Consider the following 26,765-nt stretch of genomic DNA (forward strand, 5'->3'; position numbering starts at 1 on the left):
GGAGAATTCTTAAAACAGTGTTCCAAGAAATAGTAGAACATAATAATAATTTGCTCATGCAAATACATGGTAAATACATATAGCTTCAAAATTATCCTGACCCATGATTAACATAGGTCAGGCTATGCTTCTTTCTCTCTCTGGAAAATTTGGCCCAGGAAGAAGTATAAAAGCTGTCATAGCTCTCCCAAGGCTCGTTATGCTCCATCATTCCACCAGAACAGCTTTGTCAGACAAGAGTAAAAGACCATTTGTCAACCTCTCTCCAACTCCCAGATTCAAGCCAACTTTCTTCATATGAGAACCCAGAGAGAAATACAAGTGCTGTATCTCCAACATCAATGTCTGCTGGGGTCAAAAGTCATAATTTCCTCCCATCCCAGCCCTGTTTTTCCCAATTGCTTTCGTTATTTTTTTTTAAATCCTCTTTGCACATCCAAGAAACACGGAAAGGGGTAGATTATAGTAAGCAAAGTAATGCATGGACAACCCTAACAAAAAAAATTTTTAAGTAAGAAATGAGAAAATAAAACAGAGGAGTTGGGAACGAGAAAGAAGTCAAATGCCAGATAATTGTTTAGTTTCACTTTTTAAAATATTCAAACTCATTCATATACCTGCAAAAGGGGTTTCCCTTAAAGTAAAGCCGTATTAACAAGGCTGAAATTACATTTTAGGCATTGTTTCCCACAGATAATTGAGACCCCTGAAATTAGGTATCACGCTTGTATGTGTTCCTTGAGATGCTGCCAGACTTGGGCAGGAGGAAACAGGGGTGTAGGGAGCACCAAAAGGGGCTTTTAGTTGCAGGGGGGGAGGGGAGCTGAGAAGGAGAAAAACCCAGGTCTGAGAAATTCAGATTGCAAAAGACTGCAGAGGTCATGGGTGAAGGGAGAGGAAATAAGGATGAAAATTGAAAGAGAGAAAAGGCATGACAGTTGTCAAATGCCAAAAGGCAGCTTGGAGAGAAGTTGGGGATTCTTGCTTTAAGAAAGTCATGCTGCATGTGGCAAATCTCATTTCAGATCATTTAAGTCAGTTTCAGGGAACTGACAGCCCACGCTGTATAGCAGCAAACATATCAATCCCTATCCCATCTATACCCTGATCAAAGAACTCCACTGGGTTAACCAACCAATGACAATGATATTGGAAACCTTCAAGGTCCACTCTTGCCAAAATATGCCCGGGATCAACACTGGGATGTGTGTGCGCGCCTGTGTGTTCTGAAACGACCCACTGCTAAATTTGGCAGAGCCAAGATTTAGAAGAAGATGATTGCAAAATAAGGAACAGAAAAAAAAAAACTGTGTTGGGAACCTACGAAAGAAATCTGTATGGGGAGGGAGGCTGGGAAAGCAGTTGAAACAAATCTTTAAACCCGGGAGCTGCAGGGAAGGATGAGGAAGAGAACTTCATAAAGAAAAACACGCAGGTGCGGGGCGTGGGCAGGCTCGGGGAAGAGTTCCGGGAGAGAAGGGCAGGGAACCCCTCAGGATTTTCGGGGTGGTGGGTGCTGATATCGCCGGGGGTGCGCCAGGGAGGCTGCCCAGAATTGGCAGTGCTGGGGCGCCGGAGCAAGGGGAGCTGGAAGAGTGGTGAAGCCCGGGAGACTTTCGGATGGGACGGGGGTGGGCAGCGGCGCGGCGGGAAGCGCGGAGGCCCCGGGTCACTCACCCCGTTGGCCGCGGCCATCTGCACCACGACCTCGGTGGCTGTCCTGCTGAAGTACCTGCCGTCGCTGCCCACCACCATGGTGCAGCCCTGGCGGTCGCGCAGGTCGATGGACGACAGCACGCTCTGGATGAAGTTGGGCAGGTAGTTGCGCTGGCCCTCGAAGAGGCCGGTGGGCCGCCGCAGCCCCCCGCCGCCCGCCGGCCTCTGGTCCTCGTAGGGCGCGGTGGCCACCGTCAGCACCGGGATGGGGCTCCCCTCCATGGCGCCGCCTGGCCGGTCCTGCCGCGGCTCTCCGGGAGCCAGAGGGACTCTGCACCCGCCGGGGGCCCCCCACTAGCCTGGCGGCGCGCCCGGACTCCGCCTCGCCCGGGTCCCCCTGCGCCGGCCGCGCTCGGCGCCCTCCGGCGGCCCACGGCGTTCCTCGCTCTCCGCGCGTTCTCTCTCGGCCCCAGCAGAGTCTGGCCGCTGCCTTCCCAGAAAGTTTTTTTTCCTGCCTAACTGGCTCTCCAGCCCGAGATGCCTTCAGTTCTTTTTCCCCAGTTGGATTCACTTTCGGGGTGTCCCAAAGCCGGGTCCCAGCGTCAGCTACCCGGACCCCGCGGCACCTCTGCGCCTAGCCCAAGGCTTCCCGCGCGGCCTCTTCGCCCCAGGCACACCCTCCGCTGGAAAATAGCCTGGGCGTTGGCGAGAGTTAGAGCCCCGGCCCCTCTCCTCTCCCACCCGCAGCCCTCTCTTCCCTTCTCTATCTGGGAGTGGGCAGTCTACACTCACAGGATTCTCTTTTGAACAAGTTTAGGGAGGGAGTTGGGAGGGGGCTGAAACCTTTTGCCATCAGTGAACAGCCCCGGCCAAAAATAACCCTGGAAAGGCGAGCTGAGAATTGTTATCTTCTGCCAGCGCTGAAATTGGAGGCTGGGGCTGCCGTGTGTGTGCAACCACTACCATTTGTTGCAGAGAATCACACACACACTGTCAGGCCCTTCAACCCAGCACAATCCACACTTACCCAGACTTCTATGAAGGCAGCACTTTTCAGTGTGGAAGGTTTGTTGTGGGTTTTTTTGGTTTATTTTTTGTTTTGCATGTTTATTAGTTGTGGTGGTTGCACCAGCAACAACACTGACGCTTATTTCTTTATTCTTCTTCGCTTTCTTACCGCCCCCCCCCAGCCCAACTCCTGCTTAAAAACAGGTTTTGTCCCACATTGAGCTTGTCCACACCGTTGAACTCTTACTGGAATTAATCATCTTCAATAGGAGGAGAATAATGCTCTTTTTAGTGTCCTACCAAGAATGAATGAACAAACTCAATTAAAAAAGAATCTTTAAATGCATCTTCTCATTATGCAGTGACTAGAGACTTTCTGTCTTTTCTCCATAAAAATCCCTCTAAAATCTGAAATACCCCCGTAGAAAATAGGGGTGAAGAGAAAATTGGACTAAAAGATAAATCCTAAAGAGGGAAGAAACTATTCTTGTATTTGTTTCTCTCTCCTTTCACCCTCAAGGTGTTTTTGTACCCACTAAGGCTACTGTCCTGAAATCTCCTGCTTCTCCTCCCCCAAATATGTTCCACTTTCCGGGGACAACACTTGGCTTGCTGCAAGGTTATAAAGTGTCTGATAATAGTAAGATAATAGAGTAATAACTCAGACTTGTATATTGTTTTGCTGATGAAAGGCTTTGCATCTCTTGTCCCTTTGGAGGCAGAAAACAATTAAAAGAAGCAGGAATGGCATTCATACCATGCTCATTTTATAGATGAGAAGACAGAGACTTACTGTGCCACAAGGAAGTGGCCAATACAGCACATGCAGTCAGTTGAACTCTTACAGTGTATCTTCCCTGCGTATGCACACATTTTATTCATATCACTGAAGAGTAATTGGTAAACCACTGAATGGTGCTCAGATTTTAGACCTTCTCTTAAATAGGGAAGAGTGTTCTTTTGCTCTTACTCTCTCCCCAGCTTCTAAGAGCCTATCTCCCCATAAAGCTCATAACTATAACTGTTATGTTTGAAGGAGTGTTACCTTAGCATCCAATAGAACCATTTCCAGAAGATTGGGTCATGTAAGTCCTTTGCCCCACATATGACCAGAATGCCTCCGGGACTCCTTCTCTCCCTGTCTCTCTTACATCACCCTCCACATCACCATCGTTCTCTCCTACCACAGCTGGTGTCTTCCACAAGGCTGGGGGAAGGCACTGACTCCTCATACTAGATTTTGCAGTTTTACTACCCAAGAGGAAAGTCATTTCCCTTGTTACTATTTCCAAAATCCCCCAATATGCTCATTGGTCCAGCTTGAGTCACGGTACCCAGCCACACACTCAGAATCCCACGGTGAGTTGGGAACAACAGTTACACCAAAGTAAGGGATGCTTACAAAGTAAGGGGTGACCAATAGTAATCTGCTACCACACGCTTGACATTTTCACTGATCAAGTCTTTTGAAAATCATTTTTCTTTTCTCTGAATTCACAATGCACTTTGGGCTACTCATAAGGAATTCATCACACGCTGGTGCAGTTTTCTATGCATGTCTTCTCTTATGCAGCTGCCTGTGACCCTGATAAAATTTCTTCACTTCACCTAGCCTCAGTGTCCCCATTGTAAAATGAGGATTATTACAATCTCCACCTCATAAATTGCTGGGAGGATTAAAGTATTTAGCACAATGCCTGATGAAAGGTATTCGATAAAGGTTAGCTGTCTAAATTATTGCCATTAATATCATATTTACCATAATTATTAATCTCCTGTATAACAAAAACCATAGCTTATATCTCTGTAGGCCACCTCTGTATGCAAATGATCTTTGGGCAGGTGATATTCAATAAAATTGGTTGAATTAATCTATGGTTCTTGACAATAGAAACTCAATACAGGGAAGCAGACATGGCTCAACTGATAGAGCATCCGTCTACCATACAGAGGGTCCAGGGTTCGATCCCCAGGGCCTCCTGACCCATGTGGTGAACTGCCCCATGTGCAGTGCTGCTGCGTGCAAGGAGTGCCCTGCCACACAGGGGCGACCCCGGGAAGGGGTGCTACACACGCAAGGAGTGCGCCCTGCAAGGAGAGATGCCCCGCGTGAAAAAAAGCACAGCCCACCCGGGAGTGGTGCCGCGCACATGGAGAGCTGACACAGCACGATGACGTGAGAAAAAAAAAAGAGAGAGACAGTTTCCCAGTGCTGCTGGACAATGCAAGCAGATGCAGAAGAACACATAGTGAATGGACACAGAGAGCAGACAACAGGGGGAAGGGGAGAGAAATAAATAAAATAAATCTTCTTAAAAAATGAAAAAAGAAACTCAGTACAGCCCTTAAAACCTATAGAAAGGAATTAACATCTAAAGAAATCTCTTCAAAGCAGCCCCCAAATTTGATCAAGTTAATTTCTATGACTGTCTCACAATGATGGAGAAAGAAATCCGAGAAGGCCCAAGAAACACCCCACCCATAGGTGCTCACTAGTAAAATGAGCAGGTCGGACTACATTAGTACTTCATAACTGTTTTCCTCAGAACTCTAGTGCTTCCCAAATGCTGCACAAAGCAAGACTTTCATGGCTAAGTAACTTTTAAAAGCCCTGCACAATCTGCCCTACTTTTAGAGCTTTATAATGCATATTTTCATATTAAAAGATCTGAGAAGGCCTGCAAAAAAAGACGTCAATTTAAAACTTGGTCTAATCTGGTGTTTCCCAATGTATACTCACATGACCAGTTTGCTTAGAGAAACCATAGGACTAGCTTTGTACCCACAGCTGGCAATCCTTTCTTGTATGTCCTCAGTGATAAGTCCATTTCCCAGATTCCAAAAGGCCAGTCGCCCCTTTATGCTGAGCCTAGAGCTTCTCTGCAGCATGGGTCACAGTAGAGGGTAGCCCTGTTTGCCTAGAGTTGTCCCTCGGCTTTCTCTGAGCCTTCAGGGAAAGGCATCTCGCTGCGGCGGCTTGCTCGGTCGGTAGAGGTGGGGTCTGGCTGCGGACGAGGGGTCGGTCCCGCTTGGGACGGGGGGTCGGTCCCACCTGGGACGAGGGATCGGTCCGGCAGCAGACGAGGGATCGGTCTCACAAGGGGTTGCGCGGTTCGGCTGAAGGGGTCGCCCGGCGAAGCCGGCGACGAAGGGGTCGCCCGGAGAAGCAGGCGACGAACTGGGGACAAGGGAGGCCAGGCCCTTGTCGGGGGCTCTCAGGACTGGAGGGCGCACGGCAGAAGAACTACCGCGGAGACAAGGTAAACACGCAAGTCCACTTTACTGAGGGAGAGGCAACAGTTTTATAGGGGCTGGGGAAGGCTGATTGGTCGAAGCCACGCCCTGTTCTGATTGGTTGCTGGTGAAAGGTCAGTGGGCGGTACTGGATGGGGGAGGGGTGGTGGTTAGGGATTGGCTGTTGCTGTTGCTGGGGGAAGGGGCAGGGTTTAGGGATTGGTGGCTGCTGTTGCTGGGGTGGAGGGCAGACTTGAGTTTCCCGCCCACGCCTGGCTGTTGCTGCTGTCGGGGGAAGGGAAAAGGGCGGGCTGGATTTTTCCGCCCACACCTGGCTGTTGCTGCTGTCGGGGGAGGGGAAAAGGGCAGACTGGAATTTTCTGCCCTGCGCCTGCGCAGGGAGAAAGAAGGCATCGTGTGGCGCCATCCGGGAGGAGGGGCGGCCGCAGAAGCATGGCTGCCGAGAAGGGGAGACCCGAGGGCACTCTGCGCCCATGCCGAGCTTCCTTCAGGGGTGGCGGTGAGTTTGACCAGCCACCCTATTATGGGGGCAGCGGCTTGGCCTACCGCGGCCGCTCCCCCTCCAGGCCAGCAAACCACACTTCAGCCCGAGGGGTGACCGCATTTCCCCATTCTTTTCAAATAAGGACCAGGATGGCAGCAGCAACAAGTAGCTGAGGCCCAAGAGGCAGTAAGCAATGAGGGAAGCGGGGCTGAAGAGGGAGGCAAGTATGCCGGGGATAAATGTACAATTTGGGGGGCATTATCTTGCCGTTGCAAGCAAGGGTGGCCAATGTCCAATTCTTGTTGATCTCGGTGGCTATAAGGTCCATCTGCTTGTTAAAAGTCCAGGATGACAGCGCGTTACAGGTAGTTGATCTCTTCTTGGCGGCGAAGAGCGGTAGAGGCAGACTGTGTGATGGTCTGGAGGATCGCAGCGGTGAGGACAAGTCGCGTCAGGGCACCAGCGACGGTGGTGGCGGCAGCGTCGGGAGTGGTGGAGACGTAGGCGAGGACAATAAGAAGGCCAAAGTCTTCACGGGCGCGAGAGAGGCCGATGTTAATGGGGCGGGCCGACATGGGGCGGCCCAATCTGCAACGCAGTAGGGGTTCAAGCGAAAAAAGGAGGGGGGCGGGGGACGAGAAAGGACGCTTTGGATGGCTGAGAAGAGGAGTGAGGTCGAGACAGGAGGAAGCTCCGCAGAAGTATGGGGAGGCAAGAGCAGAAGCGTTATTGGATGCTAGAAAGCAGGCCGCAGGCCGGGGAAAGCGGGTTGCGGGCCGTTTTGCGGGCCTGGTGCTGCTTGAGAGCGATGGCGGCATGGGGGGCCGCGGTTACAGAAGACTTGGGGCTGTTTTAGAGAGATCTTACACCGGTGAGTGTCTAGGAGACCGGCGAGAGCCCGAACTTGTGGGGCTTGCTTAGCAGATAGGATGTTACCCATTGCTAATGGCCTTTTGGAGCCGATAAGAAAAGGGGCCCTTACCTTGAGAGCGCGGCGATGGGAGCCGAGGTGCGCGGTGAGACGAGGGGTCGGAGCCAGTGGGGCTCCGACGGTGGTCGCGGGCCAAGAGAAGGCCCCGACGAGGGGAGGGCGGGACGACGAGCAGTGGAGCAAGGCAAAGGGGAGCAAGCGTGAAGGGGAGGAGGCAGAGGTGAAGGCAGGGGTGGAGGTGCTCAGGCACGCGCTCCTGAGAGTTTTATTGGCGCCTCTTAATCATAGCGGGTCGGTATAAGCCCCCGACATGGAAGGAGAAAGCCATCCAGCGATTCTCCCAGACCGCCGTGGATCATATGAGGTCACCAAGGTTCAGGAGCAGCAATGCAGAGTGAAAAGATAGGGGTGAGAAAAGAGGAGGGCGTAGGGCTGTGGTAGGGTTACTTCAGACATGCAAGCGTGTGCTCCCGAGAAATCCAAGGCTCCTCTTAATCATAGCGGGTCGGTATAAGCCCCCGACATGGAAGGAGAAAGCCATCCAGCGATTCTCCCAGACCGCCGTGGATCATATGAGGTAGCCAAGGCTCAGGTAGCAGCAATGTTGCACGAGAGAAGTCCCAAGGTGAGAAGAGAGGAGGGGGTAGGGCTGTGGTAGGATTACTTCAGACGTGCAAGCGCGCGCTCCCGAGAAATCCAAGGCTCCTCTTAATCATAGCGGGTCGGTATAAGCCCCCGACATGGAAGGAGAAAGCCATCCAGCGATTCTCCCAGACCGCCGTGGATCATATGAGGTAGCCAAGGCTCAGGTAGCAGCAATGTTGCACGAGAGAAGTCCCACGGTGAGAAGAGAGGAGGGGGGGCGCCAGGTTATGGAGTGAGGCTGTGGTGGAGTTGCCTTGCCCCACGTTGTGCTGTGGTGGGGTTGCTTTGCCCCACGTTGGGCGCCAACTGCGGCGGCTTGCTCGGTCGGTAGAGGTGGGGTCTGGCTGCGGACGAGGGGTCGGTCCCGCTTGGGACGGGGGGTCGGTCCCACCTGGGACGAGGGATCGGTCCGGCAGCAGACGAGGGATCGGTCTCACAAGGGGTTGCGCGGTTCGGCTGAAGGGGTCGCCCGGCGAAGCCGGCGACGAAGGGGTCGCCCGGAGAAGCAGGCGACGAACTGGGGACAAGGGAGGCCAGGCCCTTGTCGGGGGCTCTCAGGACTGGAGGGCGCACGGCAGAAGAACTACCGCGGAGACAAGGTAAACACGCAAGTCCACTTTACTGAGGGAGAGGCAACAGTTTTATAGGGGCTGGGGAAGGCTGATTGGTCGAAGCCACGCCCTGTTCTGATTGGTTGCTGGTGAAAGGTCAGTGGGCGGTACTGGATGGGGGAGGGGTGGTGGTTAGGGATTGGCTGTTGCTGTTGCTGGGGGAAGGGGCAGGGTTTAGGGATTGGTGGCTGCTGTTGCTGGGGTGGAGGGCAGACTTGAGTTTCCCGCCCACGCCTGGCTGTTGCTGCTGTCGGGGGAAGGGAAAAGGGCGGGCTGGATTTTTCCGCCCACACCTGGCTGTTGCTGCTGTCGGGGGAGGGGAAAAGGGCAGACTGGAATTTTCTGCCCTGCGCCTGCGCAGGGAGAAAGAAGGCATCGTGTGGCGCCATCCGGGAGGAGGGGCGGCCGCAGAAGCATGGCTGCCGAGAAGGGGAGACCCGAGGGCACTCTGCGCCCATGCCGAGCTTCCTTCAGGGGTGGCGGTGAGTTTGACCAGCCACCCTATTATGGGGGCAGCGGCTTGGCCTACCGCGGCCGCTCCCCCTCCAGGCCAGCAAACCACACTTCAGCCCGAGGGGTGACCGCATCTCGCTGAGAATTCTTGGCTTGAAACAGGAGCAACTGATATAGGCTTCCTTCCCCTTGGGACTTCCTTGCTCTCAAAAAGGTGTCAGCCACCTTCTTCATGTAGGTGAAGCTAAACTGGACTGGTGTTTCCCAAAAAGAGTTATGTGGGGTAAAATAAAAGTTGAAACACTGTATACTTTATTTTCCTCTTGTAGCTTTACAAAGCACATTAGCATATCAAAGTTTCTATGAAGTCCACAGTTAAGAAACCTATTTAATTTTACTTAATTCAGCATTTACAATTTTCACTTGACCAGGGGCCCTATTTCAAAATACTTATTAACGGATCAAGGTATTAATATTCCAAAAAATACTTGAGGTGCCTAGGTTCCTTCTAACCACATCATTCTGTGATTCTTTTTTACCCTATGGGTTATGAAAAGTTTAATTTGTATCAGGCTTCCATTTAGAAACCTGAGTGATTTTGAGACTTAAAATGAATGCATCATATATATATATGCATTTTATTTTACATGTTTTCTTCTTCCATACTCCCCCCAACCCCTACCCCCCCCTCCCCCGCCCCGGCTGGCATTAAAGCACACCTTTCTTTGGCCCACAGAGTTCTATACTCAATTATTAAATCAAGGAGCTCTAAAAACATGCTGTTGACTCACTGACTCTAAGAGCAAAAAAATTACCAAAAGTATAGAACAAGAGGCAGAGAAGCAAGTAGGGAAATGTCACAGGTACTAAGGAAGGACTAGTTCTCCTTCTAATCTGCCCCCAAATCTTCTATTAATAGTTTGGGGGCTGGGGAGGAGGGTTGACAGTTAATTATATATTTCAAACAATTCCTAAAATACCACCTTCAACTAAGCCTTCTGTTCCACAACAAACAAAATAACAGATTCCAAAAGACTTCCTGCTTCTCTAATTCCTCCACTGTAGTGTCACTAAATGAATTTCCAACTAACATGAAGCTGCCAGGTAACGTGTATCTGGTAAATGTCTGCACACTTGTCTCTGTGTCCTTATACCTCAGGCTTCAACTCTGTGTTTTCCACCTTTACCATTAACTGCTTGTATGGTCCTAGACAAATTGCTACCCTCTCTAAACCTCAGTTTTTGCATCTATAAAATGGGCATAATGCTACCTATCTCATAGGGTTGATGAAAGTATTTAAAGAGTTGTTAGGTGAAAATTGCTTAGTACAATGCCTGGCACTTAACAAGGGCTTAATAAATATTTGATGCAATTATTATGATTATTTATTACTATTACTAAAAGAATTATTGTTATTATAATAACATACTATACTATACATACTTATTAGAAATAATTTTTATCAGGTAGTATTCTTTTGTCTTTGAGGACAGTCGTGGACTATGTTTATTTTTGGCACAATATCTAGCATAATATCACAAGCAAACTAGTGAGTAGTGTTGTTAAGGATGAAAAAATTATTTTGCTGACCATTTAATACTTTGTAAATAACGGTGCAAAAGGAGCCAGCAGCCCAACAACCTGAAAAAAAAAGCCATTTCTTCTGGAGTTTGTTTTTGGAGGTAGCTACAGAATACTCAAGCTTTTACTAAAGCTGTTACTAAATTTGCTAAGACCAGCACAAGAAGGTGATGGGAAAAAATAAGGTAGGTGTGGTTTCCTGGCTTCTGCTTTCCTGGCCCTAACTTTGAAAAATAATTCATGTTAATTAACTAACTAATTAAAACTATGCATTTTTTTAAAGCAAAATATTTCGATTTAACTCAGTTTTACTAAAAAAATGATAGCCCTCTCATCTGCTAAGGATGAAAACTGAATTTCCAGGTTTCCCCCCACAGTACCTAAAAACATCAGTAATATACAGTAATAGATTATAAGAGGGAAATGGATGTGGCTCAACAAATTGGGCTCCCGTCTACCATACAGGAGGTCCAGGGTTGCCCAGGGCCTCTGGTGAGGGCAGGCTGGCCCACGTGGCGAACTGGCCCACATGGAGTGCCAGCCTACATGGAATCCCGCCCCATGCAGGAGTGCCGCCCTACGTGGGGATGCCACCCGGTGCGGGAAAGCCACCCCATGCAGGAGTGCCGGCCGACTCAGAGAGCTGGCACAGCAAGATGATGCAACAAGAGACACAAAGGAGAGAAAATAAGAAGATGTAGCAGAACAGGGAGTTGAGGTGACGCAAGAGAGAAATAACCTCTCTCCTATTCGGAAAGGTCCTAGGATCAGTTCCCAGAGCCACTTAATGAGAATACAAGCAGATATAAAAGAATACACAGTGAATGGACACAGAGAGCAGACAATGGGAGAATGGGAGGGGGGAGGGAGAAATAAAATAAATCTTTAAAAAGAAAAAAAGATTATAAGAAACTTCAGAATTATTCTTATCCAATTTTTTTTTGTTTTAGAAGACAGAAATTTACTTATCAAAAGTAATCTCTATCCTTTTTAAAAAAATAACTGAACTTTGTTTCTAAAGGCTTCAGAGGGAACACAATTTAGATCTTTATGAAGAATGAAATGAATTTTCCATGTTTAACATAAATTATATTCCATAATTATTTGTAACCTTTGCCTATATGTAATTTTTCTTTGGTAGTTTTTATGTTTGGGTTTTAGGAGGAGACCCCAATATATGACTAATCTCTGAATAAATATTTTAACATTCCTATGTAAAGTAGGTTTTTAAAAGCTATTTTGTATCCATCTGTATCCTGGAGCTGAATAACAAATATTTACTGTACAAGCCATTATTCCTGCCTCATAAATGGATTTTTTCCACTGTGAAGTCTGGGTGAATTTGCATTACTGATAGTAAAATAATGGGTCCCAGGCAATTTTAGGAGCAGGTGCCATGCTCATATTCTGCCAGCCCAGTCCAGCCCCGGCGCTTCCCAAATCTACCAGGAACCATGTCCCAAGCAATTCTCTATGCCCTCCCTGACCAGTTTTCCCCACCAGTGCACAGGTAAGTGAATGTGCACATTAGAGATGCTAATAAAGAAACAATGTATACAACACATTGCATTATTTAACATTTGTTACAATTGATAATAGTACATTTTTATAATTGTATTATTAACCATAGCCCATGGTTTAACTTAGGGCTAATTGCGTAGTATAGTTTCATGGATATTATTAAATTTTTTATTCTGTTACCAGATATGCAACCTAACATGTCTCCCTTTTAATCACATTCAGATATATTAATAAATTTCAGTGCTATTAATTACAGTTCACAATGTTGTGCTACATCACCACCATCAACTACTAAAAATTTCCATCAAATAGGAACTCTGTACATTTTAAGCCTTAACTACCTGCACCCCATCCCTTAATAACCTGTATCCTAGATTCTGACTCTATATAAATTTTCTTATTCTAATTATTTCAAATCAGTGGGATCATACAATATTTGTTCTTTTGGGTCTGGCTTATTTCACTCAACATGATGTCTTCAAGGTTCATCCATGTTGTCACATGTATCAGGATTTCATTCCTTTTTATGGCTGAATAATATTCCATCATATTTATATACCACATTTTGTTTATCTATTCATTCATTGATAGACACTTGGATTGTTTTCATCTTGGCAGTTGCAATTAATGCCACTATGAACATCTGTGTGCAAATATGTGTTCAAGTCTCTGCTTTCAGTCCTACACCTAGCAGTAGGATTCCCAGGTCAAAGGGTAGTTATATACTTACCTTTCTGAGAAACTGCCAAACTGTCTTTCACAGAAGCTGCACCATTTTACTTTGCACCAGCAATGAATGAGTGTCCTTATTCCTCTGCTGTTTTCTGTTTCGTGTGCGTGTGAGTTTAATAGCAGCCATTTTAATGGGTGTGAAATGGTGCCTCATTGTGGTTTTGATTTGCATTTCCCTGATGGCTAATGATGCTGAGCATCTTTTCATATGCTTTCTGGCCATTTGAATATCTTCTATGGAGAGACGTCTATTCAAATTATTTTTTAATATTTATTTATTTATTTATTCCCCCCTGCCCACATTGTTTTTGCACTTGCTGTCTGCTTTCTGTGTCCATTCACTGTATGTTCTTCTGTGTCTGCTTGTCTTCTCTTTAGGTGGCACCGGGAACCGATCCTGGGACCTTGCGGAGTAGGAGAGAGGTGCTCAATCTCTTCTGCTACCTCAGCTCCCTGATCTGCTGCATCTCTTACTGTCTCTCCTCTGAGTTTCTTTTTGTTGTGTCATCTTGATGCACCAGTTTTCCACGTGCACCAGCAGTCCTGCATGGGCCAGCATTCCCGTGCAGGCCAGCACGCTGTGCAGGTCAGCACTCCACGTGAGCCAGCTCTCCACTTGGGCCAGCTCTCCACCTGGGCCAGCTCACCATGCGGGCAAGCTTGCATTCACCAGGAGGCCCCAGAAATCAAACACTGGACCTCCCATTTGGTAGATGGGAGCCCAGTTGCTTGAGCCAGATCCACTTCCCCTATTCAAGTCTTTTTAATTGGATTTTTAAATTGAATTTTTGTCTTTTTATTGTTAAGTTGAAGGATTTCTTTATATATTCTTCATATACTATCAGATATGTGGTTGTTTTACTTTTCTAAAAGCTGCCAGAAGCAATATATGAGAAAAGGGTTGGCTTTCATAGTGAAGGTTTATTGGCTTGGAATCTTAGAGTTCTGAGGCTGCCCAAATCAAGGCATCATCAGTCCACTCTCTTTCCCCACAGACTGACTGCTGGCAATAAGGTACATGGAGGCATTTACTGGTCTCTGCCTTCTCCGCCAGGTTCATTGCTATCAGTTTCTGACTGCTCCGTCTGTGGCTTTCTCTCCCAGGATTCCATTGATTTCAGCTTCTTGCTCTTATGGATTTCACTCCCAGCTTCTGTGGGTTCCTTTCTGAACTCCTGTGTTTTCTCTCCATCTCTCTCTCCCTATTCTTGCCATTTATAAAGGACTCCAGTAAGAGAATCAAGACCCACCCTGGGCCACACCTTACTGAAGTAATCTATCAGAGGTCCTAAACTGAAGTCATCTAATCAAAAGGTCTCACCTAGGATAGATTCACACCCACAGGAATGGATTAGCTCTAAGGAAGTGATCATTTCTGGGGTCCACAAAAGCCTCAAACTACCAGAGTTGTTTCCAAATATTTTCTCCTATTGTGTAGGCTGTCATTTTACTTTCATGATAAAGTCCTTTGAGGCACAAAAATTTTAAATTTTGTTGCTTTTGCTTTGTATGCAAAGACTAAGAAACCATTGCCTCATACAAGGTGCTGAAGATGTTTCCCTATGTTATCTTCTGGGAGTTTGGTAATTCTGGCTCTTATATTTAGATCTTAGCTTCATTTTGAGTTGATTTATATGATGTGAAATAAGGGGGTGTCCCTTTTTTTTTTTTGCAAATGGAGATCCAATTTTCCCAGTTTCAACAAACAATAGTTTGTTGAAGAACCTATTCTTTCCAAATTGAGTGATCTTTGCCCCTTTGTCAAAAATCAGTTGGCCATACCAAAAAGCACATGAAAAAAATGTTCAATATCACTAGCTATTAGGGAAATGTATATCAAAATGCCAATGAGATATCATCTCACACCGCAGAGAATGGCCATTATTTTTAAAAAACAGAATATAAGTGCCAGAGAGGATGTGGAGAAATAGGAACACTCCTTCATTGTTGGTGAGATTGTAAAATGGTGCAGCCTCTGTGGAAGATAGCTTGGCAATTCCACAGGAAGCTAAATATAGAACTGCTATATGATCCAGAAATTCCTCTATCAGGATTATATCCAGAAGAACTGAAAACTATGCCACAAACACACATCTGCACGCCAATATTCATAGCAGCATTATTCACAATTGTCAAAAGATGGAAACAACCCAAGTGTTCCTCAACCACTGAATGGATAAACAAAATGTGGTATACGCATATAGTAGAATACTATGTGGCAGTAAGAAAAAATGAAATTGGGATGCATAGCATAACATGGATGAATCTTGAAGACTTTCTGTTAAGTGAAATGAGCCAGACACAAATATTGCATGGTCTCATTAATATGAACTAAATATGAAGAATAAATGCATGGAATTAAAACTTACAGTATAGGTTATCAGGAAATAAGAGGAGGACTGAGAAGGGGTACTGATGTTTAATGTATATAGAAGTTTTAATTAACTTGACTATAAATGTGTGGAAATGGATAGAGTTGATGGTAACACATTATAGTGACTAGCAGCTGGTTTATAAATGGGATTGTGGCTGAAAAGAGTATTCTAGGAATGTAAATTTCAGTTGAAAGAATAATCTAGGGACTGAATAACACAGTGAACCCAGAGATGAATGATAATTGTGGGTCATGGTACAGATGCAAGAGTGTCCTTCTGTGAGCTAGAGCAAATGTATATCACTATTGCAGGGTGGTGAGAGTGTGGAGAAGCATGGGGAAAATACAATTGGTGTGACCTATGGACTGTGGTTAATACTGTAATATACTTGCCTCACTGTAATATACTTGCATCAATGCCAAAGATATCCTGTGTTGATAATGGGGGAAGGGGAAATGGAAAAAGTGTGCCAAATGTATATTATGGACTGTGGTTGGTGGTAATAGTCTGAGGATCTCATAATATATAAAAAGTGTTCCACCACAGTGTGTTGTTGTAGAGGTATTATATGGGAATTCTACACATGTGCATGATTGTTTTGTAAGTTCACAACTTCTGTAATAAAAATACATTTTTAAAATGATAATAGGGTGGGTTGGTGGGAAATACACCAAATGTAAGATACAGATTATAGTTAGTAGTAATATTTTGATGATATTCTTTCATAATTTGTAACAAATGTTTCACAACAATGCAAGGTTCATGGTATGGGACCCCTGTATGATGTTATGTATGTTTGTTTTTTAAGTTCACAACTTTTACTATACACTTATTGTTTATGTAGGTTCATGTATGAGTGATAAATTTCAATCATTTTTTTAAAAAAATCAGTTGGCCATAAATGTGAGGGTTGATTCCTAAGCTCTCAGTGCAATTCCATTGCTCTATATATCTGTCCTTGTGCCAGTACCATGTTGATTTGATTATTGTGGTTTTGTAATAAGCTTTAACATCAGGCTGTTTCAGTCTTCCAACTTCATTCTTCTTTTTCAAAACAGCTTTAGCCATTTGGGGCCCCTTATCTTTCTGTATAAATTTGATGATTGGCTTTTGCATTTCTACAAGGAAGATCGTTGGAGTTTAGGTTGGGATTTCATTGAATCTATAAATTGTTGTGGGCAGAACTGACATCTTAATGATATTTAGTCATCCAATCCATGAACATGGAATGTCTTTCCATTTATTTTAGTCTTCTTTGATTTTTTTAGCAATATTTTGTGTGTACAAGTGCTTTACCTCCTTAGTTAGATTTATTCCTATATATTTGATTATTTTAGATGGTATTATACTTTATGAAATCTTTTTATTGATTTCCTCTTCTGGTTGTTCATCACTTGTGGATAGAAACACTACTAATTTTGGGGTGTTGATCTTATATTCCACTACTTTGCTAACTTCATTTATTAGCTCCAGGAGCTTTGTTGTAGATTTTTCAGGGTGCAAACAGGGAAAGTTTTACTTCTTCCTTTCCAATCTGGATGTCTTTTATTACTTTTTCTTCCTTAATTGCTCTGGCAAGAACTTCCAGTACAGTGTTGAATAACAATGGTGACAATGGACATTCTTGTCTTGTTCCTGATCTTAGGGGAAATTTTTTCAGTCTTTCATCATTAAGTAGGATGTTAGCTGTGGGATTTTCATATATACCCTTTATCATGCTGAGGAAGTTTCCTTCTGCTCCTAGTGTTTTAAGTGTTCTTATTAAGAAAAGGTGCTGGATTTTGTCAAATGCCTTTTCTGCTTCAATTGAGATGATCATATTTTTTTTTCCCTTCATTGCATTAATGTAGTGTATTAAGAAAATTGAGGGAAACGGACTTTGGCCCAGTGGTTAGGGCATCCGTCTACCATATGGGAGGTCCGCGGTTCAAACCCCGGGCCTCCTTGACCTGTGTGGAGCTGGCCATGCGCAGTGCTGATGCGTGCAAGGAGTGCCGTGCCACGCAAGGGTGTCCCCCGCGTGGGGGAGCCCCACGCGCAAGGAGTGCGCCCGTGAGGAAAGCCGCCCAGCGTGAAAAGAAAGAGCAGCCTGCCCAGGAATGGCGCCGCCCACACTTCCCGTGCCGCTGACAACAACAGAAGCGGACAAAGAAACAAGACGCAGCAAAAAGACACCAAGAACAGACAACCAGGGGAGGGGGGGAAATTAAATAAATAAATAAATCTTTAAAAAAAAAAAATAGAAAATTGATTTCCTTATGTTGAACCAACCTTGCATACCAGGTATAAATACCACCTGATCATGGCATATAATTCTTTTAATATGATATTGGATTTGATTAGCTAGTATGCTAGTTTTTGTGGAGGATTTTTGCATCTATATTCATGTTTTAGTTTTCTAAGCTGCTGAAAGCAGATACAATAGAGTGGATTGGCTTTAACTGGGAATTTATTAGCTTACAGTTTTGTGGCTGAGAAAAAAGGTCCAAATCAAGACAACCTCAGAGGTGCTTTCTCACCATTTCCCAGAGCTCAGCTGTTAGCAACTAGGTTTAGGGCTAGTCTCTTTCCAGACCTCCTCTATCAGTCTTGACTGCTCTGCTTTCTTTCTGAATTCAGCTGCAAGTTATCAGGCATATGGCTCATCTTTCCCTGGACCTCAGCTCTTTGAGCCTCTCAGGGCCTTCTCTCTGCAGCTTAGCTATGACCAAAACTGAAGTCCTTTCTCTCACATTGCAGAATCAAATATGTCATATTCCTTTTTCTCTGTGTGTGTCTCTCTATGTCTCCATTTATATTAGACCCAGCAAGAGGGTGGAGACTCAATCTGAGTCGCATTTCACTGATGTAGCCAATCAAAAGCCCTCAAGCAATCTTATCAACTAATCTAATCAAAGGTCCCTGAATTTAATGCAATCAAAGGATACCACATCCACAGGAATAGATTTAAGAACATAAGCTTTTTCTTTTGGGGATTCATAAAATAACTTTAAACTGTCACATCAGAGAATATACATTGTATGATTTCAATATTTTTTAATTTATTGAGACTTGTTTTGTGACCTAACATACAGCCTATCTTGGAGAATGATCCATGTGCACTTTAGAAGAATGCGTAGGGAAATGGATGTGACTCAAGTGATAAGGCCTCCACCTACCATATGGGAGGACTTGGGTTCAATCCCTGGGACCTCCTGGTGAAAAAGAAAAAGAGAAAGTGTGCCTGCACAGCAAGCCAGTGCCCTTATGGTGACCTGAGTGCCTGCACAGTGAGCCAAATGCCCATATGGTGAGCCAAGTGCCCATGCAGAGAGCTGAGTGCCCATGTGGGTGTGCATGCAGGGAGCTAAATGCCCATGTAGTGACTGAGTGTCCACATGAGTGCCCATGTGGCAAGCCAAGTGCCCACACAAGTGCCCACATGATGAATCAAGTGTCCACATGGCTGCCCGCATGGTGAGCCAGTGCCCACACAACAAGCCAGTGACAACATGGTGAGCCAAGTGCCTGTGTGAGTGCCTGCATGGTAAGCCAGTGCCTGCACAGTAAGCCAGTGCCCATGCAGCGAGCCAACTGCACGCACAGCAAGCCGAGTGCCTGCGTGGAGAGCCAGTGCCCACACAAGAGAGTCATGCGGTAAGATGATGCAACAAGAGCGATGAAAGGGAGAGTCAAGGTGAAGCACAGCAGAGAGCAGGAACTGGGGTGGTGCAATTGATAAGGAACCTCTCTCCCCATCAGAGGTCCCTAGGATCAAATCCCCATGAATCCTAGAGGAGAAAGATGAGAAGAGAAGACAAAAAGAGAAATAGATCACACAGTGAATGGACACAGACAGCAAAAACAGCAGGGTGGGGGAGGGGGGAAGGGAAAAAATAAATAAAAATTCTTAACAAAAAAGAGGAATTCATTTTTTAAAAAAGAAGAATGTGTATTCTATTTTTGTTGGACAAAGTGTTCTATATATGTCTGTTAGGTCTATTTGGTTTAGAGCATTGTTCAGGACTCGTATCTCCTTATTAACCAATCTTCTGACTAGATGCATTACTGAAAGTGGGGTATTAAAGTCTCCTGCTATTGATCATTGATAGGTAGAACTATCAATTTCTCCCTTCAAATCTGTCAGTATTTGCTTCATATATTTTGGGGGTCTATGCTTAGGTGCACATATATTTACAATTGTTACATCTTCTTGTTGAAACAGCACTGTTCCTCATAATGTTTTTTACTTAGGGTCTACTGTATCCGACATCGGTATAGCTACCCCAGATTTCCTTTGGTTACTATTTGTATGGTATATTTTTTTCATCCTTTTACCCTCCATCTACTTTTATCTTTTAATTTAAGGTGGGTCTCTTGCAAACAGTGTATAGTTGGGTTATGCTTTTTTATCCATTCTGTGAATATCTGCCTTTTGACTGGAGAGTTTAATCCATGTACACTTACAGTCACTACTGATAATGTAGGACTTTCTTCTGCAATTTTGCTATTTAGTCTTTGGATATCTTATATCTTTTTTGTCCCTCAGTTCTTCCATTAATGCCTACTTTCTTATTTACTTGATTTTTGTGTGTGTTGTACCATATTGAGTGCCTTCTCTTTTCTACCTGGATCTGTTTTTCATCTAGATATCTTGTGGTTACCATGCAATTAAAATGTAATATCCTACATATATAGCAATCATATTTATTTGATACCAACTTAACTTTAATAGCATACACATATACTTTTCCTCTACCCCTTAGACCACCCCACCTGTTTTTTTTGTACTTATTACCACTTATATCTTTGTACATTGTATATCCAAATACACAGATTTAGCATTACTTCTCTTTTTTAGGAGGTACTGGGGATTGATCCTGGGACCTTGTATATGGGAGGCAGGAACACAACCAATGAACTACATCTGCTTCTTCATTACTTTCTATCCACTTGCATTTTAGCATCTGCATGAAGTAAGAAGTGGAGTTACATACTAATACTATAATACTGGCTTTTATAATTACTCAAATGTTATCTTTACTACAGATCTTTATTTCTTTATTCATGTCTTTTGCTAAGTTTGAAAAGTTCTCTATCATTATTTCTTTGAATATTCCTTCTGCCCCTTTCTCTCTTTCTTCTCCTTTTTACATTCCCATGATGTATATATTGGTATGCTTGATGGTGTCCCAGAGATTTCTGTTTCAATATGCTAAAACCTGCTGGGAGCAATATACCAGAAATGGGTTGACTTTTACATTGGGAATTTACTAGGTTAAAAGCTTACAGTTTTGAGCCTATAAATATGTCCAAATTAAGGTATCACTGGATCTCACTGAAGGTTGGTTGCTGTCAATCCTGGACTCCTGCCATGTGACAAGACACAAAAGTGGCTTTGGTATGGGTCTCTGCCTTCTACTCTAGGCTTACTTTCTCCCCAAGCTCAGCTGTGGGTGACCAGGCATATGACTCATCTCTCATCCTCTTGGGGGCCTCTTTCCATGTCTCTGTGCTCTGCTGATTCTAACCTCTAGATTCTGAGACCTCTCTCTCAGCCTCTTATGGTTTCTCTTTCTCTGCTTCATTGTCTGTGTGTCTGCTTTCAGTCCTCTGTCTATAAAGGACTCCAGCAAGAGGACCAAGACCACCCTGAGTCATGCCTCACTGAAGCAATCCAATCAAAGGGCCCCCAACTGAATCCAGTCAAATCAAAGGGTCTCAAGCCCACAGGAATAGATTAGCTCCAAGAACATGATCTTCTCTGGGATCAACAAAAAGCTTCAGAATGTCACAGTGTCTTAAGATATTTCTGCTTTATAATTCTTTATTTTTTTTTTCTGCTTCTCAGCCTGACTGATTTGAAGTGTCTTGTCTTCAGGTTCACAGATTCTTTCTTCTGCAAGCTCCTATCACAATATATTGTGAAAAGATTATAAAATCTAATTACATGTAAAAATGATCTCTGACACAGATATAATAGAAAGCAATAAAAAGGAATGGTTTATTTTGATACAAAATAAATGCCAAATAAAAATCATTTATAATTGCAAGCTAATACCATAAATATTTAATATTTCAAAGTTATTCTTTAAATGAAATATTTAAACTCACAAGTCATCAATTTTCTCTCCAACGGGATTCAAATAATGTAATATTCAGATCTCCTGGCAAGACTAACAGCAATTCCCAGAAGCAAAATTTAAAATTGCCAATTTAAGGGCTTATTTCATTTCTGAAACTTGTTTTTTTCTTAGAACACCATTCACTGGATTTGTAAAAAGCATACTATACCTATATTTGCAAGAATGACTCACAGTTAGCAGCAGACAGGGCCACCAAGACTCATGTAGAGCAACAGATACAAGCAACACCAACTGATACTTCTCTCCTACATACTCCTGTCCCAGTTCCCAGAAGTATCGACCTTGACCTTTGATCTGTATGTCAGCATTTCCTGCTCTTACTTTCCACTTGCAAATGTGGATTGCTTCAAACCAATAACATCCCTATGTTGACTGTTAAGGTTTAATTCTTACAGGTGAGTTATAAAATACCTTCCCATTTTCCTGATTTCTCTACTGATCCTCCTCAGAATTCAGAATTTGGAAAATCATATAAATTTTCCCAAAAAATGCCAGGAATGAATTCCCAAATGAAAACACTTCCCTTTGTTCCTTTTCAGAAGACATTACAAATAAAGACTTCCCTCTCTTCCCCAAATTCTCTCTGCTGACTTATGATTGTGGCCCCTTGAAGTACCCACCTCAGTTTTCCTCCCCAATATTGTGGGATGGGCACACACTGGGTTTGTCCCTACATCACTTTGCATTCCTGATAGGTGGTTGACCCAGGGAAGGATGTCTGCTTCAGTTGATTTGCCCTTGAACTTGCCCTAACTTTGTTTTCCTAGGTTTGGCCTCTGACCTACTATCAAAAAAGCTCAGCCAATCTAAGTTGTTTTTTAATATGATAATGATTATCAATTTGGCTCCTTCATCAAACACTCTCATCTGACTCTTTTTATGATCAAGGATACATATTACCAGGCAGCGTGTGGGTAGTTAGTTTTCCCACACAGGCATGGGAGGATTCTGAGTAAGCCAGGATCACCTGCTTTAATACCTGCCCACTTTATATCTCTAGTCCTGAAGAGGCCCTGCAACTGTCAAATACCTAAAAGCTTTTTATACAACAGAATCCAACTGTCTGACATGAAAAGTCCGCCAGACTAGAGGTATTGAGAGACAAGAAAACCTGTATGTGGACTCAGTAACAATGAACCAAATTGTGCTTATGGGGAAGCGGACTTGGCCCAGTGGTTAGGGCGTCTGTCTACCATATGGGAGGTCCACGGTTCAAACCCCGGGCTTCCTTGACCCGTGTGGAGCTGGCCCACACGCAGTGCTGATGCGCGCAGGGAGTGCCATGCCACGCAGGGGTGCCCCCTGCGTAGGGGAGCCCCACGCTCAGGTAGTGTGCCCTGTGGGGAGAGCCTCCCAGCGCAGAGGAAACTTCAGCCTGCCTAGGAATGGCCCCGCACACATGGAGAGCTGACACAACAAGATGACGCAACAAAAAGAAACACAGATTCCCATGCCGCTGACAACAACAGAAGCGGACAAAGAAGTCACAGCAAATAGACACAGAGAACAGACAACTGGTGTGGAGGGGAGGGGAAGAGGAGAGAAATAAAAAAATAAATCTTTAAAAAAAATTGTGTTTATGTCTGAAAAAAATGTTAAGAGTTTCATTCAAGTTCCATAGGAACCAATCTGGAGAGCCAACAGGCAGTTAATATCCAACAATAAAATGACAAGATGGAGGGAAAGAGTATGGTGGTATACGAGAATCCTGTATTTTATGCATTGTTCTCTAATGAAAATTAAAAAAAAAAAGATGGAGAGAAAGGCCTATCTGAGGCCTTACCTTAGAAAAGGCTGGTGCTTGGCTCAATACAGTATAAAATATTTGTTCCTGAGCCAAATATTTGCCTCATAGCTTGGACATGGCTTGCACAACCAGAAAAACTATACATCATTTAGGAAAACATATTGTTGTATATGTATTATAACTTAGCCATCTATAACTGCAAGGGAAGACATTTTTTTCATTCAAAGTGAGTGTTTTATTTGTCTTGGCTTGTTCTAAAATCAACAGCCTCTAAATAAAGTGCTGAAGTACGTAATATAACTACCTCCTTCTCCATCTTTCTGACTTCTCCCACAGGGTTTCAGTTGCACAAAGTTTACCCCTCACCAGTTCTTTCTGCTAAAATTTGGCCCTCCAAGGAAGAGTGTCCAGAAATATAAGAGGTGGATCTGGGAGGCTCTTCCTACTAGAATTGCTGCTTTAGTTTAACTTGAAGAAGTCCACACCCAGTGCCTAATGACAAACATCTGAACCACCAGGTCTTTCCACAAGCAAGATTGCATTTATGCCGCCCACTCACTTTACTCTAAATGCAGCCTGCAGATCACTTGCAGAGAAATGGATCCTGCGAGGAGCAACAATCCACCAGACTGTGATTTAGTGAGGCATTTCCACATCATCCCCCCAACCAGCTGGAACTCCTCCACTTCTTTTATGTGAAGATCTAACTCATCTTGCTGAATTTCCTGATTTAAAAGTCTAATTCACCTCACCAAAAATGTGACAGGAGGAAACCAAGTACCCTGTGCCGCCTTTGCCAAATTGCCTCAGACCAAAGCTATTATATTTTCATTCTGGAAAAATGATCCAAACACACTATGCAGCGGGTGCCAGCCCAGTGTCCTAATCTTACCAGTGCCATAGAACCACTGAGATCAGATAAGTTTATCAATTATATCAGCCACTAAACTCACTCCTCCATGAAAAGTAATAATAGCAAACCGCATGTTTCTTATTCTTATGATACAAAGCACTGCGGCATACAAGGTGTCACCATTTGAAAATGCGGCACTTCCTCTAACCTGTTTTCACTGTGTAACCTCCCTGGAGCCAGGGTTACAAGGCTCAGCTGCTCTTTGGTGTTCTGGGATGAGAGAGAAAGTAGAAAGTCCTCCCAGATGACAATGACTTGGGGAAGGGGCCCATGAGAGAAAAGGAAATAAGTCCCCTTGCTGATTATAAAATACACACATACACACATCTATAGACTTACAGAAACATCTGACTTTCATACAAGTGATCAACACATAATGGTTCCTTCTGGCTATTCATCAAGGCAAACGTTCCTTTTTCCTTTTTCCCTGCTTTCTTCTGGGTACAGCCTTCTGACTTCTTTTGTACATAAATGATCAACTCAAGTTCCATAGTTTGTACTCCCTCATCCCCACTGGCCCCACATGCTCTCCACTTATGCCACCACCAGCCCCAGCTGCTGAGCATCCTCAAACCCACCAGCTTCTCATTTAGGTTTGAGCAGACAGACGTCACCCAACAGTGACCACCGCATTATCTGCACGCTTTCATTTTTCACCAGCTGAGGGAAATCTCCGGATGGCAAACTAGGAGACAGAGCTGCTGCCGTGCATCTCAGCAGGAGAATCTCATGAGAAGGACCTTCATTCTACTAATCAAAAAGAAAAATCCTTTTGATACCAGATCATCCTCTGAATGCCCTTAAGTTACCCCGTAGAAATTCACACGAAGAAAATGGTCAAACAGCACCACTTACAGCAAGAGTCGATCATTACAATAGGGCTGGACCATGGCTGCAATGGCGGCAGGCTGGAGACCTGCTCCCCGGGCTTCCCCACCTCGCCCGGGCTCTGCAGGAAGATTGTGACCGGGATGGGAAGTCAGTGCAATTAGTTTGTCATCACTTGACAGATGCCAGCGAGGACTGGGGAGGAAATGTTACCATCATGCTCTGCTGAACAATAAGGAGTGCTCCCAACAGGGGCAAGTGATTTTCATCAGAGACTCCTGGGGGCCTAGAGAGTTGACAGGATCCTGCATTATGTCTTGTGTATATAAATAAGGCATTTCTCTTGTAATCAAGGCTCCCCTACCAAAAAATCAAACAAATCCAGACTTTAGGGACTGTCTTTTCCAACTTCAAACTAGCTTGCTTTCATGGTTTCCAGCTCAAAAAGAAATATAGCACGAAGACTTGCTCCTTAGGAATTAAACATAGACCGCCTCAGTCCCTTTTTCCATGAACAGCAGAGAGTAATGCCATCAGACCTTCATCCTCCCTTTGGCTCCTTCTTCGTTAAAGATAAATCTTAGCTCTCTCTTCAGATGGCAAGTCACAGGCTAGGAAGGCATGCCTGGAGAAGGCACCCAGTGGTGACATTTAAGCAATTATTGCAGCACTTCAATTCCCCAAAACCACAATCAATAATAGAGAGTTTCTTGTTTATTTGTTTGTCTGTTTGCATACACCTGTTGGTGAAAGATAGGGAATGCTAAATAACCCTTTTTATAGGTCACCTTGTTTAAATTAAATTCATCATTGACTCCAGTGTTCACTTTGCCTGGGGAGCCCCAATTGAGGACACATTTGCAACATCTTTAACTTCCTAATTCAAAGAGAGGAATTAGCATTATTATAAGGTTATTTTGTTTTTATTTCTCTACCTGGTATAAGCAGGTAAAGTCATAAAACTCTGATTAGGCAGATATTATTATATGTAAAGCAATTCTTAAAATTCCATGTCTACACTTTTAATAAGCCTTCCACACTCCCCGCCCTCAATAGCCCTTCTCAAATTTAGAATCATAGAAATCAAGATGTTATCCCCGAAGGGAGTTTAGTGACTACCTGATCCTGTGATTTGATGGGTGAATACCGTGAAGCCCAGAGGACACTAAGTAATTTGTTTCTAACATCTTAAATAAGAAGGGAAGTGGCCAGCCGGCAAGTCCCACTCATGCTCAAAGGGCAGAGGCACAAGACCACAAGATGTCATTGAATTATGCTTCACTCCTGCAGCCTTAGTTAGGAATCTTGGGAAATCCTTCTTTGGAGTGAGCTAGTGTCTATTTCCAGGCTCATCAAGATCAGCCCTCATGGGCTCTGACAAGGCACCCTGGCATCATACTACACAAAGGAAGTTGTGCTAGTTCAAGAAATGAGCACAGGCACAAAAATCCAGCTCCTTTTTCATGTCCTGCAATCTCGGCCTATCATTAGAAGTGATCACAATCGAGCCTTTAGACTCCTCCTGATTTTGATTTGTGCTATAAACGTATTGTGTTAGGACAGTTTTCCTGGCTGATGGTGAGCAAGACTTTCTTTTCTTCATTTTTTACAGTGAAACATCAAATTAAAAGATGCAAAGATGTTTCTATCATGACTTTTTAACCTCCTGCTAAAATTTTCTTGTGGACATAAATGGTTTTTTTTCTGTCTCTCCCCAGACCAGTGCCCCTAAAACAAAGTACTGTGGGCACTCAATAAATAGTTTTGAATAAATAATGTCTCCAGCAACCCAGCACTTGAGTGCTGTAAAATGCCTTTGCCAAAAATGATCTAACTTATAATCTGATTGGTTCAGTCAGCTCAAAATCAGTCCTAGTTTTTTTTAACTCAGAGTCCTTT

General features: G+C 44.3%; 1 protein-coding gene and 1 long non-coding RNA gene across 2 annotated transcripts in view; one reads left to right on the forward strand and one right to left on the reverse strand.

The window, feature by feature from the left end:
- PGM5 (phosphoglucomutase 5) overlaps window positions 1–2,023 on the reverse strand; it is a 197,211-nt gene extending 195,188 nt beyond the window's left edge. The window contains exon 1 of the mRNA XM_004459397.5: window positions 1,678–2,023. Coding sequence (XP_004459454.1) covers window positions 1,678–1,938 — 261 coding nt within the window. The 5' untranslated portion in view covers window positions 1,939–2,023. The remainder of the gene's footprint in view (window positions 1–1,677) is intronic.
- LOC111764365 (uncharacterized) lies at window positions 1,349–25,681 on the forward strand. The gene is made up of 2 exons (XR_002796992.1): window positions 1,349–1,435; window positions 23,462–25,681. It is a non-coding gene; the product is annotated as an uncharacterized lncRNA (long non-coding RNA).
- The last annotated feature ends 1,084 nt before the right edge of the window (window positions 25,682–26,765 follow it).

Source organism: Dasypus novemcinctus, chromosome 8 (assembly GCF_030445035.2).
Source record: "Dasypus novemcinctus isolate mDasNov1 chromosome 8, mDasNov1.1.hap2, whole genome shotgun sequence".
Taxonomy (NCBI): Eukaryota; Metazoa; Chordata; class Mammalia; order Cingulata; family Dasypodidae; genus Dasypus; species Dasypus novemcinctus.